The sequence below is a fragment of the Anolis sagrei genome, chromosome X (genome assembly GCF_037176765.1).
Source record: "Anolis sagrei isolate rAnoSag1 chromosome X, rAnoSag1.mat, whole genome shotgun sequence".
Classification (NCBI taxonomy): domain Eukaryota; kingdom Metazoa; phylum Chordata; class Lepidosauria; order Squamata; family Dactyloidae; genus Anolis; species Anolis sagrei.
Genome location: NC_090034.1, coordinates 25,995,708 through 26,012,155, shown reverse-complemented (window position 1 = coordinate 26,012,155; position 16,448 = coordinate 25,995,708). Strand labels below are relative to the sequence as shown.

The window sequence follows — 16,448 nt, the reverse complement described above, 5'->3', positions numbered from 1 at the left end:
GGTCCTGTTCAACATCTTTATTAATGACTTAGATGAAGGGTTAGAAGGCATGATCATCAAGTTTGCAGATGACACCAAATTGGGAGGGATAGCCAATACTCCAGAGGACAGGAGCAGGATTCAAAACCATCTTGACAGATTAGAGAGATGGGCCAAAACTAACAAAATGAAGTTCAACAGTGACAAATGCAAGATACTCCACTTAGGCAGAAAAAATGAAATGCAAAGATACAAAATGGGGGACGCCTCGCTCGAGAGCAGTACATGTGAAAAAGATCTTGGAGTCCTCGTGGACAACAAGTTAAACATGAGCCAACAATGTGATATGGCAGCAAAAAAAGCCAATGGGATTTTGGCCTGCATCAATAGGAGCATAGTGTGATGTCTCGGCCTAGTATTATTTCCTTGTTGCCTGTTGGACTGTTCCATTTTGCCAAGTTTAGAGTAGGAGTTTAGGATTCCCCTAGAGGCCGAGCTCAGTTGGTTCAGCCCATTCTGGCTCAAAGCTTGGCAGAAAGACTTTTTATTCCTTTCTTTGTTGGTCATAGCTAGAAGTTAGTTAGCCAGATAGTGTCTGGTCTGGCCTAGAAATCTGAACAGGCCATCCTTATCACATATTTGCCTTAGAGTATTTGTAATAAAGAATAGATGGAGAGTTCATAGATAACACATATTTGCCATAGTTCATAAATAATATTTGCCTTATAGATAGATAGTTCAGATATACATGCCCCATAGATTATAGATTATAGTAAATGTTATATAGAGTAGATAGTACATGCCATAGAGTACTTACCTCGTAGAAATTATACTTGTTTGTCACCTCAGAGTTTATATTTCACTATTCAAACTGTACTTTTATACTTTGATTATTCAGTAAACAATTGTTGAATTTAATCTTGTTTTTAGAGTATTATTTTTGGGGGCATTAAAGTAATTTAGGGCATACCGATGGTCACTGGGAAAATAGCCAGACACATTTAGTTTCTCATTAGATCTTGCCGGTGTGCCACCATACATAGTGTCTAAATCTAGGGAAGTAATGCTACCCCTCTATTCTGCTTTGGTTAGACTACACCTGGAATATTGTGTCCAATTCTGGGCACCGCAATTCAAGAGAGATATTGACAAGCTGGAATGTGTCCAGAGGAGGGCGACTAAAATGATCAAGGGTCTGGAGAACAAGCCCTATGAGGAGCGGCTTAAGGAGCTGGGCATGTTTAGCCTGAAGAAGAGAAGGCTGAGAGGAGATATGATAGCCATGTATAAATATGTGAGAGGAAGCCACAGGGAGGAGGGAGCAAGCTTGTTTTCTCCTTCCCTGGAGACTAGGACACGGAACAATGGCTTCAAACTACAAGAAAGGAGATTCCATCTGAACATGAGGAAGAACTTCCTGACTGTGAGAGCTGTTCAGCAGTGGAACTCTCTGCCCTGGAGCGTGGTGGAGGCTCCTTCTTTGGAAGCTTTTAAACAGAGGCTGGATGGCCATCTGTTAGGGGTGATTTGAATGCAATATTCCTGCCTCTTGGCAAGGGGTTGGACTGGATGGCCCATGAGGTCTCTTCCAACTATTTGATTCTATGATTCTATGATTCCTTCCTCCTTCCCTTCCTTCCTTAACTCCATCTTTCTCCCTCCCTCCTTCCCTTCCACCCTTTCATTCATCCTTCCTTCCCTCTTTCCCTCTCCCTCTTTCTCCTTCCTTCCTTTTCTTCCTTCTTCCTTCCCTCCCTCTATTCACTTAACCCCTTCCTTTCATCCTTCTCCTTCCTTCCTTCCTTCCTTCCTTCCTTCCTTCCTTCCTTCCTGCCTTCTTTCCTGCCTTCTTTCCTTCCTTCCTTCTCTGTTTCGTTCCTCCTTTCCTCCTGGGGGATGTTTAGCTGTGAGAAGAGAAGAGATCATCTGGGGAGGCCCTGCTCTCGGTCCTACTTTCATTTGCAGTCACGACTGGTGGGGACAAGAGACAGAGCCTTCTCCGTGGTGACCCCTTGGGGCTGTGGAACTCTCTCCCCAATGATATTAGATTCCCCCCCCCCCCCGAATGTTTGGAAAAAACTCAAATCCTGGCTTTGGGATCAAGTGTTTGTGCAATAAATGTACCTACTGGGAAAATAATGTTTTAGTGGACCACAATGGACTGATTTTGATTATGTTTTGAACTGGTGAACTGCTTTGAATTGAACGTTTATAATTGTTTCAATTGTGTTAACTGTTACTGTGTGTTTAATGTATTATTTTTTGGCATCTAATGACTGCTTGCTGTAAGCCGTCCCTCTTGGGAGGTGAGAAGGATGAGATAGAAATGCCCTAAATAAATAAATAAATAAATAAGGTAGACGGGAACATGAGAGCCATGTTTCAAGATTTAAAAGGGTGTCCCATTGAGGAGGAGGAGGAGGAGGAGGAGGAGGAGGAGGAGGGGGAGGGGGGGAACTCACTTTCAGTTGCTCTAGAGACCAGGGAACAAGGGAGTAAGGGAGCAGGACTTTGTGCGTGGTCTTGAACTGAGTTGGGAGTCTACCAAACGCCTACCAAAACTGTATCTCAGTGTTTCTCTGCCATTGGTTTAAATGGCAGAGAAAGAGATTTCCCTGCCATTAGGGAAGATTAGGAAGAACTTCCTGAGAGAAAGGGCTGTCAGAGAGTGGCCTAGGCTGTCTCGGAGTGTGGTGGAGTCTCCTTCTGTACAGAAGTTGATTATAAATTGTATGATTTTAACTGTATTTGTGTTTAGATTGGCTGTACTAATGCTGGAGCGGCCTAACTGAGAGGAGTGCGTTGCCATGGAGACGATGTAGGCTAGAGAAAGAAGTGGGAGGAGCTTAGAGGGGAGAGTTTGAAAAACGACAGTTAATGTTCAGTTAGGGTTTAGGTTTAGAGGAGGGAACAGTCATGAGTTAGGTTTTAGGTTTAGTGGAGTGAGCAGTCAGGAGTTAAGATTTGAGGATGAGGAATTGATAGAGGAAAGATTAGGAGGTTATAGCTGTAAGAGAGTGAATTGTGAAGCAAAGTTTCGAGGCTTTGGAAAGCCAGATTAAGTTACTGGAAGTTTCTTAGGCTAGAGAGGCTGATAAGGGAAACATAACCAGTATTCCGTTAGTCTAAAGAAAGGCTAAAGAATAAGCTTATTAAGTATCTGATCAGGGGAGGGTCAGATAAGGGAGACATCCCTGTATTGAAACTTTGTTTTTGTAATAAGTGCTTCACCTCAGGAAGATACTGTATAACCTGAAAGAGTGTAACATTCAACTAACCAAGCATTATTCTGAGTTCTATAAGAAAAGTTACAACTTGCAACCACACGCTTTGTGCTCAATAAACTTGTTAACTTTTGTTTGAAGACTGCCTCATCTCCATCAATTCTGCGTCCAGTGTGCCATTTCTCACAATATTATAACTTACCTCACGTGGTGGCAGAAACGCAGGGGAAAGTGACCAAATAGATCTATATTCTTATCTCCAGTCACGCTACAATACATACAGTTTAATTACTACTAAGTTATTACTATCTTAATAAAGGAAGAGGTGCAATTGAACAGCCTCCCTTCTAACTTGATGGTAAATTTGGTTCCTTTCAAATTGGTAGCAACAATAATCATCCCTAGGCTCCCCTCCCCTGCTTCTTCGCACCTTCTCTGGAAGTTTTTCCAAGAACTTTGCAAAATTTCAGAGCTTGTACATGTTAGATCAATTCATCTCAGTGGGATTAGTATCTAGATCGTTATCAGTAATTATCATTATTCCAGATGCCGTGAACAGGAGTTGCAGGCAATACAGTAGCCTAGGCATGGGCAAACTTTCTAACTTGGGGCCACATGGAGGGCCAGGAGGGAGGGGGATCTCCCCAAGCCCCCTCCCTGCCCTTTCTTCCTCTTCCTCTTCTCTTTCAGAGGCAGAAAGTGAAGGAAAGATGGAAAAGATTTGGATCCCAAAAGGGTTGGCCTTGGTCAGGATGAGACAATGGAAAGGAGAGAAAAAGTGTATCTTTGAGACTCTGTATAGCCTACTCCTGATATATAATCCTAGAATCCTAGAGTTGGAAGAGACCCCAAGGGCCATCCAGTCCAACCCCCTGCTATGCAGGAAAGCTCAGTCAAAGCACTTCTAAGAGACAGAGATGTAGGGTGAGTCTGCACTGCCATATAATCCAATTCAAAGCAGATAATCTGGATTCAGAAACTGGATTACTTGGCAGCGCAAGTGAGGAATAAGTTGGAAATGATGTGAAGATTCACAGCAACCACAACCTCGAATTCTAGTTTTTTTAGAATGACTGCTTACCAAGTCCCGTCCCTCCAGCACTGTTATGCTCACAGGTTTGGCAACATTTCCAGGGACGTCTGTGTGGTGAAAAGAGGCTGATGCAGCCATGGCAAGGCTGGGATTCAGCTGCTGAAGCAAGACAGCTCTGCATCCAATAGAGGGGGGAAAGGAGAAGAGACATGTATTATGTGTCTGAGTTGCTGTGAATTTTTGGGCTGTCTGGCCAGGCTCCATTAGCATTCTCTCCTGATGTTCTGCCTGCATCTGTAACTAAAGGTATCTTCAAAAGTTCTGTTGGCAGTGAGGCAAGTGGATTAATGTCCAGGGTGGGAGAAAGAACCATTGTCTGCTAGAATCAAGTGCAAATAATGTTACAATAAGCAAGCTGGAATAGAATTGAGTAACCCTGCAGCTGCAAAGTCAATCAGTGAGGTTATCTGCAGAGAGGTAGCCTGGCTGTTGTGCATAGAGGCATCCTTTGTTTGAGAGGTGTTAACTGGCACTTGATTGCTTGCTGTCTAGAGTTCTCCTGTTTCTGAGTGTTGTTAATTATTTCCTGTCTTGATTCTGGTGTTTATTTTAATACTGGCAACCAGATCTTGTTCATTTCCATTGTATCCTCATATCTGTTGAAATTGTCCACTTGCTTCTTGCCGTTTTTCATTGGCTTCTCTGTGTAGTTGGACGTGATGGTTGTCAGAGTGGTCTAGCATTTCTGTGTTTTCAAATAATATTCTGTGTCCAGCTTGGTGCCTTTGGAGAGTGACCATACGCCCCATTTCTGTTGGTTCCATCTACAGTGTTGTCCTCATAATGCACTTTCCCCCGTCCTTAATGAAGCCCTAACCCCACTGATCATCTTTTTTTGGGCTCCTCCCTCACAAATGCACTTTTTCTACTCCTATCTCATCCAGGGTTTTATCATTTTGTCTTGTGCATTTGGCCCGCCCATTGTGTTTGACTTTCCATTATGTTATTTTGCACTCTTTATTTTATTTTGTTATTTTATGTATTTTATTGTGATATCTTTTTGTTTCTTTGTATTTTATTTTGCTGTATTGTATTTTCAGGCTTGGCCTCATGTTAGCTTCCCTGAGTTCCCTTTGAGGAGATGGGGGCGGGATACAAATAAAGTTTATTATTGTTTATTATTATTGGTTCATCAAGTGCTAGGCTGAGCAGGAAAAGGAAGAGGCCTGAGGCTGTTAGGAATTGTAGAAGTCCAAAACACCTGGAGGGAGAGCTGAAGTTTTCCCATGCCTGGGCTATGCAGATACCCTCACTGGTTGACTTTGCAAACTTCATGACTACTCAACGTTGTGCAAGCTTGCCAGCTGCAACATTCACAGTTATTTCAAACAGACAAGGGTTCTGTTTTCCACCCTGGACATCATTCCACAGGGATATATATACACTGCACTTGCTTGACTCACATTAGTTCCTCTGAAGATGCCATTTGCCACAGATGCAGGTGAAACACCAGGAGAGAATGCTTCTGGAACAGGGTCGGGAAGCCTCAAAAACTCACTACAACCCATTGTATCCATGCTTTGCAATCCTTTAATAATAATAATAATAATCATAATAATCATAATAATCTTTATTTATATTCTATTTTATCTCCTCAAGGAGACTCAGAGCGGATCACAGAATACATATCTGGCAAAAATTCAATGCTGTTATAAATTTAACAACCAAGACAGACAGTACACAGACAGAGGCAAAGGCCTCTGTTTCTTTCCAGGTCCTGTTTTGTGTTTGTTTGTTTGTTTCTTCAAATAACAAACGCCAATCCCCAAGGTTTCTCCTGATGTATGCAATAGGCCAGGAGTATTCTGCTGGAGTAGTAGTCCAAAACCTGTTTCAAAAGCCATTCAGAACCTGATCTGGGTTGATGGAGTCTGGAAGAGCAAGCTTCCTCCCTACCTGTCAGCCTCTCTCTCTGCGTCTTCCGTTGCTATGGAGACTGCTGGAGCCTCCTCTCGCCGGAACTCTCGCGAGAGAAGCAGCCCCGGGGCACCATTTTTGTTTTAGGCACCAAAAAGATTTCTCGAGTCAACTTCCTCCTTGCAAGCAGAGAGCCGAATGACGCGTGTTAGGCTGCTCGTGTGAATGCGCTTCTGCTGACGCCTCAGCACACTACAAACCCATCAGGGTCCCATAGCATGTTGCCATGGCAGTTAAAGGGGTACCAAATTGCATACACTCTGCAGTGCAGACGCCCCCTTATTTGTAATAATAATAATAATAATAATAATAACAACTTTATATCCCAGCCCATCTCCCCAAGGGGACTTGGGGCGGCTTACAAGACAGCAACAGTGTAAAGCAAACCCATAGAATATACAAAAATTAGCTAGAGTCTATCTATCTATTAGCCAGAATCAATATATCAATATATAGTCCTGAGTCCCACTTTGGAGGTTGAGAAGGACGGGGTTTTTTTTTTTTATGATGATGTTTTTTTGTTAATGATGGATTGTGGATTATTTTATATTGTGTCTTGTATTTTGAACCTTGTTCTTTCTATGTTGTACACCGCTGTGAGTCGCCCCTGGGCTGAGAACAGCGGTATATAAGCAAAGTAAATAAATAAATAAATAAATAAATGTTTTAAATAATAAATGAATAAACATAGAATCAAAGAGTTGGAAGAGACCTCATGGGCCATCCAGTCCAACCCCTTGCCAAGAGGCAGGAATATTGCATTCAAATCACCCCTGACAGATGGCCATCCAGCCTCTGTTTAAAAGCTTCCAAAGAAGGAGCCTCCACCACGCTCCAGGGCAGAGAGTTCCACTGCTGAACGGCTCTCACAGTCAGGAAGTTCTTTCTCATGTTCAGCTGGAATCTCCTTTCTTATAGTTTGAAACCATTCATCTGTGTCCTAGTCTCCAGGGAAGCAGAAAACAAGCTTGCTCCCTCCTCCCTGTGGCTTCCTCTCACATATTTATACATGGCTATCATGTCTCCTCTCAGCCTTCCCTTCTTCAGGCTAAACATGCCCAGCTCTTTAAGCCGCTCCTCATAGGGCTTGTTCTCCAGACCCTTGATCATTTTAGCCATCCTCCTCTGGACAGATTTCTGCTTAACACTGAGTGACATAAAATAACATACAGGGATTAACATAAAACATCTCAGTCAATGGAATGACTGATAAAACAACATGTATATACATGTAATATATACATATTACATGTATATACAGTAATTGCAGTTCTACATGGGGTCAACTTATAGACATGTATATACAGTAATTCCATTTATATATAAATTCAACGGTAATTCCACTTTGGCAGGAAAAACGAAATGCAAAGATACAGAATGGGGGACGATGCCTACCTTGAGAGCATTACGTATGAAAAAGATCTTGGAGTCCTCGTGGACAACAAGTTAAACATGAGCCAACAATGTGATATGGCAGCAAAAAAGCCAATGGGATTTTGGCCTGCATCAATAGGAGCATAATGTCTAGATCCAGGGAAGTAATGCTACCCCTCTATTCTGCTTTGGTTAGACCACATCTGGAATATTGTGTCCAATTCTGGGCACCACAATTCAAGAGAGATATTGACAAGGTGGAATGTGTCCAGAGGAGGGCGACTAAAATGATCAAGGGTCTGGAGAACAAGCCCTATGAGGAGCGGCTTAAGGAGCTGGGCATGTTTAGCCTGAAGAAGAGAAGGTTGAGTGGAGATATGATAGCCATATATAAATATGTGAGAGGAAGCCACAGGGAGGAGGGAGCAAGCTTGTTTTCTGCTTCCTTGGAGACTAGGACGCGGAACAGTGGCTTCAAACTACAAGAGAGGAGATTCCATCTGAACATGAGGAAGAACTTCCTGACTGTGAGAGCCGTTCAGCAGTGGAACTCTCTGCCCCGGGAGTGTGGTGGAGGCTCCTTCTTTGGAAGCTTTTAAACAGAGGCTGGATGGCCATCTGTCAGGGGTGATTTGAATGCAATATTCCTGCTTCTTGGCAGGGGGTTGGACTGGATGGCCCATGAGGTCTCTTCCAACTCTTTGATTCTATGATTCTATGAATTCCATTAATACATGGAATCAATATACAAACAAATAGATACAGTAATTCCATTTGTACATGAGGTCAATTTATACACAAATATATATGGTAATTCCATTTATATATCAGTTCAACAGTATTTCAACTCCCTACAGTAGTGGTTCTCAACCTTTGGGTCCCCAGGTGCGTTGCCTACAACTCCCAGAAATTCCAGCCAGTTTACCAGCTGTTAGGATTTTTCAGAGTTGAAGGCCAAAACATCTGGGAACCCACAGGTTGAGAATCACCACCCTATAGCAAGCCCCAGTCAGTAACCTGGCTGCTGATCTTTGTACTTGTTGTAATTTCCGAGCTGTTTGCAAAGTCTTGCAGCTTCAAAGCCTGGCTGCTCCCTGCCTGGGGGAATCCTTTGTAGGGAGGTGTTAGGTGGCCCTGATTGTTTCCTGTATGGAATTCCTCTGTTTTCTGAGTGTTACTCTTTATTTACAAAGCTATCCAATGCTAACCAATGGCAACATTCACACTTGCCTCCAACAGACAAGAGTTCTTTCTCCCACCCTGAACATCATTCCACAGATATATAAACCCCACTTGCCTAGTTTCCAACAGACCTCACAACTTTTGGGGATGCCTATCATAGATGTGAGTGAAACGTCAGGAGAGAATGCTTCTGGAACATAGCCATACAACCCAGAAAACTCACAGCAACCCAGTGATTCGGGCTATGAAAGACTTCGACAACATGTTGTTGTTGTTGTTGTTCATTCGTTCAGTCGTCTCCGACTCTTCGTGACCTCATGGACCAGCCCACGCCAGAGCTCCCTGTCGGCCGTTACCACCCTCAGCTCTCTCAAGGTCAGTCCAGTCACTTCAAGGATGCCATCCATCCATCTTGCCCTTGGTCGGCCCCTCTTCCTTTTGCCTTCCACTTTCCCCAGCATAATTGTCTTCTCTAGGCTTTCCTGTCTCCTCATGATGTGGCCAAAGTACTTCAACTTTGTCTCTAGTATCTTTCCCTCCAGTGAGCAGTCGGGCTTTATTTCCTGGAGGATGGACTGGTTGGATCTTCTCGCAGTCCAAGGCACTCTCAGCACTTTCCTCCAGCACCACAGCTCAAAAGCATCGATCTTCCTTCGCTCAGCCTTCCCTAAGGTCCAGCTCTCACATCCGTAGGTGACTACAGGGAATACCATGGCTTTGACTAGGCGGATCTTTGTTGCCAGTCTGATGTCTCTACTCTTCACTATTTTATCGAGACTGGACATTGCTCTCCTCCCAAGAAGTAAGCGTCTTCTGATTTCCTGGCCACAGTCTGCATCTGCAGTAATCTTTGCACCTAGAAATACAAAGTCTGTCACGGCCTCCACGGTTTCTCCCTCTATTTCCCAGTTGTCAATCATTCTTGTTGCCATAATCTTGGTTTTTTTGACGTTTAGCTGCAACCCGGCTTTTGCGCTTTCTTCTTTCACCTTGATTAGAAGGTTCCTCAGCTCCTCCTCACTTTCGGCCATCAGAGTGGTGTCATCTGCATATCTGAGGTTGTTAATGTTTCTTCCAGCAATTTTCACCCCAGCTTTGCATTCATCCAGCCCCGCCCATCGCATGATGTGTTCTGCATACAAGTTAAAAAGGTTGGGTGAGAGGATGCAGCCTTGCCGTACGCCTTTCCCAATCTTGAACCAGTCTGTTGTTCCGTGGTCAGTTCTGACTGTTGCTACTTGGTCCTTGTACAGATTCCTCAGGAGAGAGACAAGGTGGCTTGGGATGCCCATCCCACTAAGAACTTGCCACAATTTATTATGATCCACGCAGTCAAAGGCTTTAGAATAGTCAATGAAGCAGAAGTAGATGTTTTTCTGAAACTCCCTGCTTTTCTCCATTATCCAGCGGATATTGGCAATTTGGTCTCTCGTTCCTCTACCTTTTCTAAACCCAGCCTGAACATCTGGCAACTCTCGCTCCATGTATTGCTGGAGTCTTCCTTGCAGGATCTTGAGCATTACCTTACTGGCATGAGAAATAAGGGCCACTGTACGGAAGTTGGAGCAGTCTTTTGCATTTCCCTTTTTTGGTATGGGGATATAAGTTGATTTTTTCCAGTCTGATGGCCATTCTTGTGTTTTCCATATTTGCTGGCATATGGCATGCATCACCTTGACAGCATCATCTTTTAAGATTTTAAACAGTTCAGCTGGGATCCCGTCGTCTCCTGCTGCCTTGTTGTTAGCAATGCTTCTTAAGGCCCATTCCACCTCACTCCTCAGGATGTCTGGTTCTAATTCATTCACCACACCGTCAAAACTATCCTCAATATTATTATCCTTCCTATACAGATCTTCTGTATAGTCTCGCCACCTTCTCTTGATCTCTTCAGCTTCTGTTAGGTCCCTGCCATCTTTGTTTCTTATCATACCAATTTTTGCCTGAAATTTACCTCCAATGTTTCTAATTTTCTGGAAGAGGTCTCTTGTCCTTCCTATTCTGTTGTCTTCTTCCACTTCCATGCATTGCTTATTTAAAAATAGTTCCTTATCTCTTCTGGCTAACCTCTGGAATTGCGCATTTAACTGGGCATATCTCCCCTTTTCACTGTTTCCTTTTGCTTTCCTCCTTTCTTGGGCTACTTCCAGTGTCTCAGCAGACAACCATTTTGCCTTCTTGGTTTTCTTTTTCTTTGGAACGTACTTTGTTGCCGCCTCCTGAACAATGTCGCGGACTTCTGTCCATAGTTCTTCTGGGACTCTGTTTACTAAATCTAGTCCTTCAAATCTGTTCTTCACTTCCACTGTATATTCGCTAGGAATGTTAGTGAGATCATATCTAACTGGTCTGTGTATTCTCCCTGATCTCTTTAATTTTATTCTAAATTGGGCAATAAGAAGTTCGTGATCTGAGCTACAGTCAGCCCCAGGTCTTGTTTTCACCGACTGGATGGATGTCCGCCACCTTTGGCTGCAAAGGATGTAGTCAATCTGATTTCGGTGTTGACCATCTGGCGAGGTCCATGTATAAAGCCGTCTTTTAGGTTGTTGGAAGAGAGTATTCGTTATACACAGCGAGTTTTCCTGGCAAAATTCTATCAGCCTGCGTCCCGCTTCATTTTGTTCTCCCAGACCATGCTTGCCTGTGATCCCAGTTGTCATTTGACTTCCCACCTTGGCATTCCAGTCTCCTGTAATGAAAATAATGTCTCTTTTTGGTGTATTATCCAGTAGGTCCTGCAGATCCTCATAGAACTGATCTACTTCTGCTTCTTCAGCAGCTGTGGTTGGGGCGTATATTTGGATCACTGTGATGTTGAAAGGCTTTCCTTGCACTCGAATTGAGATCATTCTGTCATTTTTTGGGTTGTATCCAAGCACCGCTTTAGCGAATTTCTTATTAATTATGAAGGCTACTCCATTTCTTCGATGTTCCTCTTGTCCGCAGTAGTAGATCTGGTGGTCATCTGATGTGAAGTGGCCCATTCCAGTCCATTTCAGTTCGCTGACCCCCAGAATGTCTATCTTTAGTCTTGACATCTCACCAATAACAACATCCAATTTGCCCTGGCTCATAGATCTTACATTCCAGGTTCCTATGGTGTGTTGATCTTTAGAGCATCGGATTCGTCGTTCACCTCCAGTACCGTCGGCCGCTAGCCTTCCTTTCGGCTTTGAGCTAGCTGCGTCATCACATCTGGGGCTAGTTGAACTTATCCTCTGCTCCTCCCCAGTAGCATTTTGGCCATCTTCCGACCTGGGAGTCCCATCTTCCAATGGCATACCGACATATCTCTGGTTGTACTGGTCCATTTAGTTTTCTTGGCAAGGATACTGGGGTGGTTTGCCATTGCCTTCCCCAGGGATCACGCTTGGTCTGACCTCTCTGCCACAACCGTCCCGTCTTGGGTGGCCCTTCACGGTTTCGCTCATGACATCATTGAGGTGCTCAAGCTCCAGCGCCCCGACAAGGCGGTGATCCTTTGCTGGAGTTCGACAACATATACATGATTTATAGTATTTTCTTTCTCCAGGTGCGAGGCTGGTGCAGTGTCTCCTGTCTTCCTGCAGGGGGCAGATGATGGCCCATGCCATTCTGCTTGGAAACATTTAGGCATTTGGGGGGAGTCTCCTTAGCAGGCTTCCTTCCTTCCTTCCTTAGCCAAGTCCTGGGACTCCCAGGATAGATAGCCTTACAGGGGTGACAGACAGAGCCCTCCTTTGCATTTCTGCAGCTAGAAGCTGAGAGCAACCCAAGTGAAGAGGCAGGCATTGTCTTTTTGCAGAGGATCCAGTCCAACAGAGGCAAGCAAAGGCATTGAGCAGCAGCAGGTGAGTGCCCAAACATTTTGGTAGAAACTTTAGTAGAGTTCCAAAAGTGTTTGCTTTCCCAGCCTCGTTAGAGTGATAATGGTAGATCTCATTTCCTTTGGTTGCCATCTCATTTGAATTACCAGTTACAGATAGGTGACAATTTCATTTTGATTTCTGGAGGCCAAGAACAGCATGACGGTGCTGAATGATTTCTCCTAGGCGTGTGACGGGCAAGTAAGGACAGTTGTGGCAGAAATGGTGGAGATGAAGGGCATTATGGTGTGACCTTTCCAGCGTCCTTAGGGGAGACAAATGGGTCCTTCCACACAGACATATAACCCAGAATACCAAGGCATATAATTTATTTATTTATTTATTCCAGGCATTTATACCCCATCCTTCTCGACCTCCGAGGAGGGACTCAGAACAGCTTCCAAACATGTCAAGCATGATATAAGACGCATAATAAATACATCCATATTCATGAAAATAGATTTAAAATATAAATTAAAACTAGTTTGCCAGATTAAAATCGCCAGATTAAAATTGTCGTCCAAAACAGTCCACAATAATCCACAATATCTGCTTTGAACTTGGTTATCAGAGTCCACGCTGCCCTATAATCCAGTTCAGTGTATTTTATACAGCTGTGTGGAAGGGTCCTATAAATCCAACATGCACTGATACTGAAACTCAGGGAAAGAAGCAAGTACATTGCAGAGATAGAAAGGAGAACACCAATCGCACGGTAAGGTTTTGCAACTTGGCAGCAGGAAACCCCCCCCCCCCCCTTTCACACACTTCCATATCCCATTATCCTTTGCCATCCCATTTTTTCCAACTGTGTTTAAATTGTCCCGGTTTCTCTCTGCTTCTCCCACTTTCCCTTGTTGTTCGCAGTTTATGCCGGTTGCAGCAGGTGGAGCTCAGGCACATCGAACACAGTGTCCTTTGAGTCTGTTTCTTTCCCCAGGCATTCTCCAGAGGTGTCCCATCCGATCGCTTGGCTCCAATGGGAGGCATAGAGGCCAGGAATAGTCTTGCTCTCTCATTCAGAGCTTGCTTTTAACTGTCTTGGTTCCTGACATTTGGGTTTCAGCCATCTCCCTTATCCATCCAAACCGTGCCTCCAGCCACATCCAGCTCTCCTTCTATATTTGTCTTCCTCTTATAAGGAGGTTTGAGTCCCCACAGCAGGAAAGGTAGGGCATAAATAAATATAGCAATAATAATAATAATAATAATAATAATAATAATGTATGAGGGTGGGTCAAAAAGATTTGCCTTCTGTGTCATAAAAATGTTGTGAATAAACCTTATAACAGCAGAAGTTGCTCCAGATCATAGCCTGAACTGCCCTCTACACAAAACTACTATTCAACATAGTCACTATCAATTTGGACACATTTGTGCCATCGTTTAACCCAGGCATCCAAACCCATTTTGGAAACATTCAGGGTTTTGCTTCATGACCCATTATTTTAAAGCTGTTTTAACATCATTCAAGTAATTGAATCTGAAACCACGTAGGTTGTCTGTCAAATCAAACCAAATCAAATAATTTATTTCGGTCATTGACCGGCACAGGAAATAGAGTCACATTTTCATACAAACTTGGTATGTTTGGTACATTAAAAATATAAAGCACAGAAGGGAAGATATCCAAACAGGTCAGAGTAAGAAGGGACGAAATCATAAACAGACTTCAAGCGATGATGGATTTCCTTAGGTGCACAACCTTCTTTGGCTAGAATTCCAATGACGTCTCTTACTTTTAGCTTCAGATTCATAGTTCTAATCAGTCAAATGGAAAAAGAAGACTATTTCAAAAGGGTATGGTTACCTCTATCATATCATGCATAGATAGTCCAGGAGCTGTGAAAGAAAAGTTAGAGCGATTGAGGTATTATTTTTGATCCACCCTTTTATGTCCAGAGATAGATTTTGGAAGAGTTGCCTTTGGGGGTAAGCATTGGTAGAATGGGGGGAATCTGGGATCTGCAGTCCAGAAGGGGAATTGAATCCAGATTCAAACCAAATCAGTATTTCAAAGGGACTTTGCCAGGGAATACCAGGTGATTCTGGCCTATTCTGCACTGCCATATAAAATCCAGATTGTTGGCTTTGAACTGGATGATCTGCCAGTGTAGACTCATATAATCCAGTTCAAAGCTGATTTTCTGGATTCTTTGATTTGATAATCTGGATTATATGGCAGTGTGGAAGATATATGTCAGGACGGCCATGACAAACCACTTTCTAGTATTCCTAGCTCAGGCTTATATGCAGAAAGTGAAAAACTCTTACTTGAACCTGGTCGGTCTAGATCAGGCATGGACACACTTGGGCCCTCCAGGTGTGTTGGACTTCCAACTCCCACAGTTCCAAACACCTTCTGGCCCCTTTCTTTCTTTCCTTTCCTTTCTGCTCAAGCAGCTGGAGGGGGGGGGAGGAAAGAGCCTGAGGCTATTAGGAATTGTGGGAGTTGAAGTGCAAAACATCTGGAGGGCCCAAATTTGCCCATGCCTAGTCGAGATGTATGATACATAATTCCCACTTCTTTTAGACTTTAATGCATCTCTAAAAACTCAAAACATGACACTGGAACTCGCAGGAAACTCCAGTGTGCCCCTAGAATGAATTGGATTTGGTTTAGTCCAGTTGCCGACATGTAAAAAAACCCCACCTTTATTGGGACGAATTGGTGTTGGCAAGTGTTGACATTTTCTGTTTGGAAAGGTCCTTCTTGGAACAGGAAACACTACTAAAACAGCAATTCTTGTGCAGTCCCATTACAAAAGACCTTAGTTTGATTTGGAATGGCATTTTTCTACCTTTTGAGGTACAAAAATCTTGGCAGGAAGTGCTTTCCAGCAACCTTTCCACAGTAGCCTGCAGCGGGATTTTTATTGCATGAGCCTCCAATCCCAAGCAAAAGAGTGCAAAGCTTGAGAAGCTGCCGCCTTGAGATATGCCAGAGCCTGTCCCTTCCCCATTCCTGATTCATTTCCATCTCTAATCATCTTAGGACCTCTAAAAATACATCTGCTCCGGGAGGTTTCACAATTGGATGTGGCATCGCTTGCAGGTGATTGCATTTCCATTGGATAGACAGAGTCCCTCTCACAGCCACTTTGCTCACAGAAAACCAATGTTTTTCCACATTAATGGAAATGAAATATTTCAGTGTGAAGGAGAAATATTGTGACTCTGCTCTGTACAGACATACTAACCAGATTTATATATTTGCCAAAAGCGATAATACCATCATTTTGCTTCCAAAAGTCCTAAACATGTCCCAGCCAGGGATCTCCCCTTGATTAATTATGTCCATTTCACCAGCCAGTTCTCTTTCATTGGAATCATTGGATCTTTCCGTATCTGAGCATAAATGTGCAACGTATTGCAAGATAAAATCCTCACTGTGGGAGTTGAAGTCCAAAACACCTGGAGGGAGGGCTGGCGTTGGCCCAGGCCTGCTATAAGGAATGGCCAAACACAGCGTGATTGCACAATTGCGCAAGTGTGCAATGCATTATAAGATAAAGTCCCCGTTGTGGGAGCTGGAAGTCCAAAACACTTGAAGGGAGGGCTGAGGTTGGCCCAGGCCTGCTATAAGGAATGGTCAAACACAGCGTAATTGTGTAATTGCATAAAAGCGCAACAAGTTGTAAGATAAAATCCTCGTTGTGGAAACTGAAGTCCAAAACACCTGAAGGGAGGGCTGACATTGGCCCATACATGCCTGGTCTTCACTGCCATAGAATCGAGTTCAAAGCAGATTTCATAAGGCAGTGTAGAAGGGGCCTCAGAGGTCCTAGCCTTGGCCATCAGAAAGGTGGTGTCTTACCCGCTTTTGACTCT

At 43.6% G+C, this 16,448-nt stretch overlaps 3 protein-coding genes across 4 annotated transcripts in view; 2 read left to right on the top strand and 1 right to left on the bottom strand.

Moving 5' to 3' along the window:
* The window catches only part of CFAP70 (cilia and flagella associated protein 70), a 59,445-nt gene extending 53,233 nt beyond the window's left edge, over positions 1–6,212 (bottom strand). The window contains exons 1-2 of the mRNA XM_060786286.2: positions 6,193–6,212; positions 4,285–4,411 (exon numbers count right to left, since the gene is read on the bottom strand). Coding sequence (XP_060642269.2) covers positions 4,285–4,374 — 90 coding nt within the window. The 5' untranslated portion in view covers positions 4,375–4,411; positions 6,193–6,212. The remainder of the gene's footprint in view (positions 1–4,284; positions 4,412–6,192) is intronic.
* Positions 1–16,448, top strand: part of KNOP1 (lysine rich nucleolar protein 1) — a 268,616-nt gene that overhangs the window by 16,740 nt on the left and 235,428 nt on the right. The window lies entirely within an intron of this gene.
* Positions 12,458–16,448, top strand: part of MSS51 (MSS51 mitochondrial translational activator) — a 30,837-nt gene continuing 26,846 nt past the window's right edge. The window contains exon 1 of one of the 2 annotated variants that reach the window (XM_060786287.2): positions 12,458–12,602. The gene's annotated coding sequence lies outside the window, so the exon portion shown is untranslated. Of the gene's footprint in view, positions 12,603–13,572; positions 13,787–16,448 lie in introns of those variants that run through there. The other variant, XM_067461030.1, reaches the window with a different exon arrangement.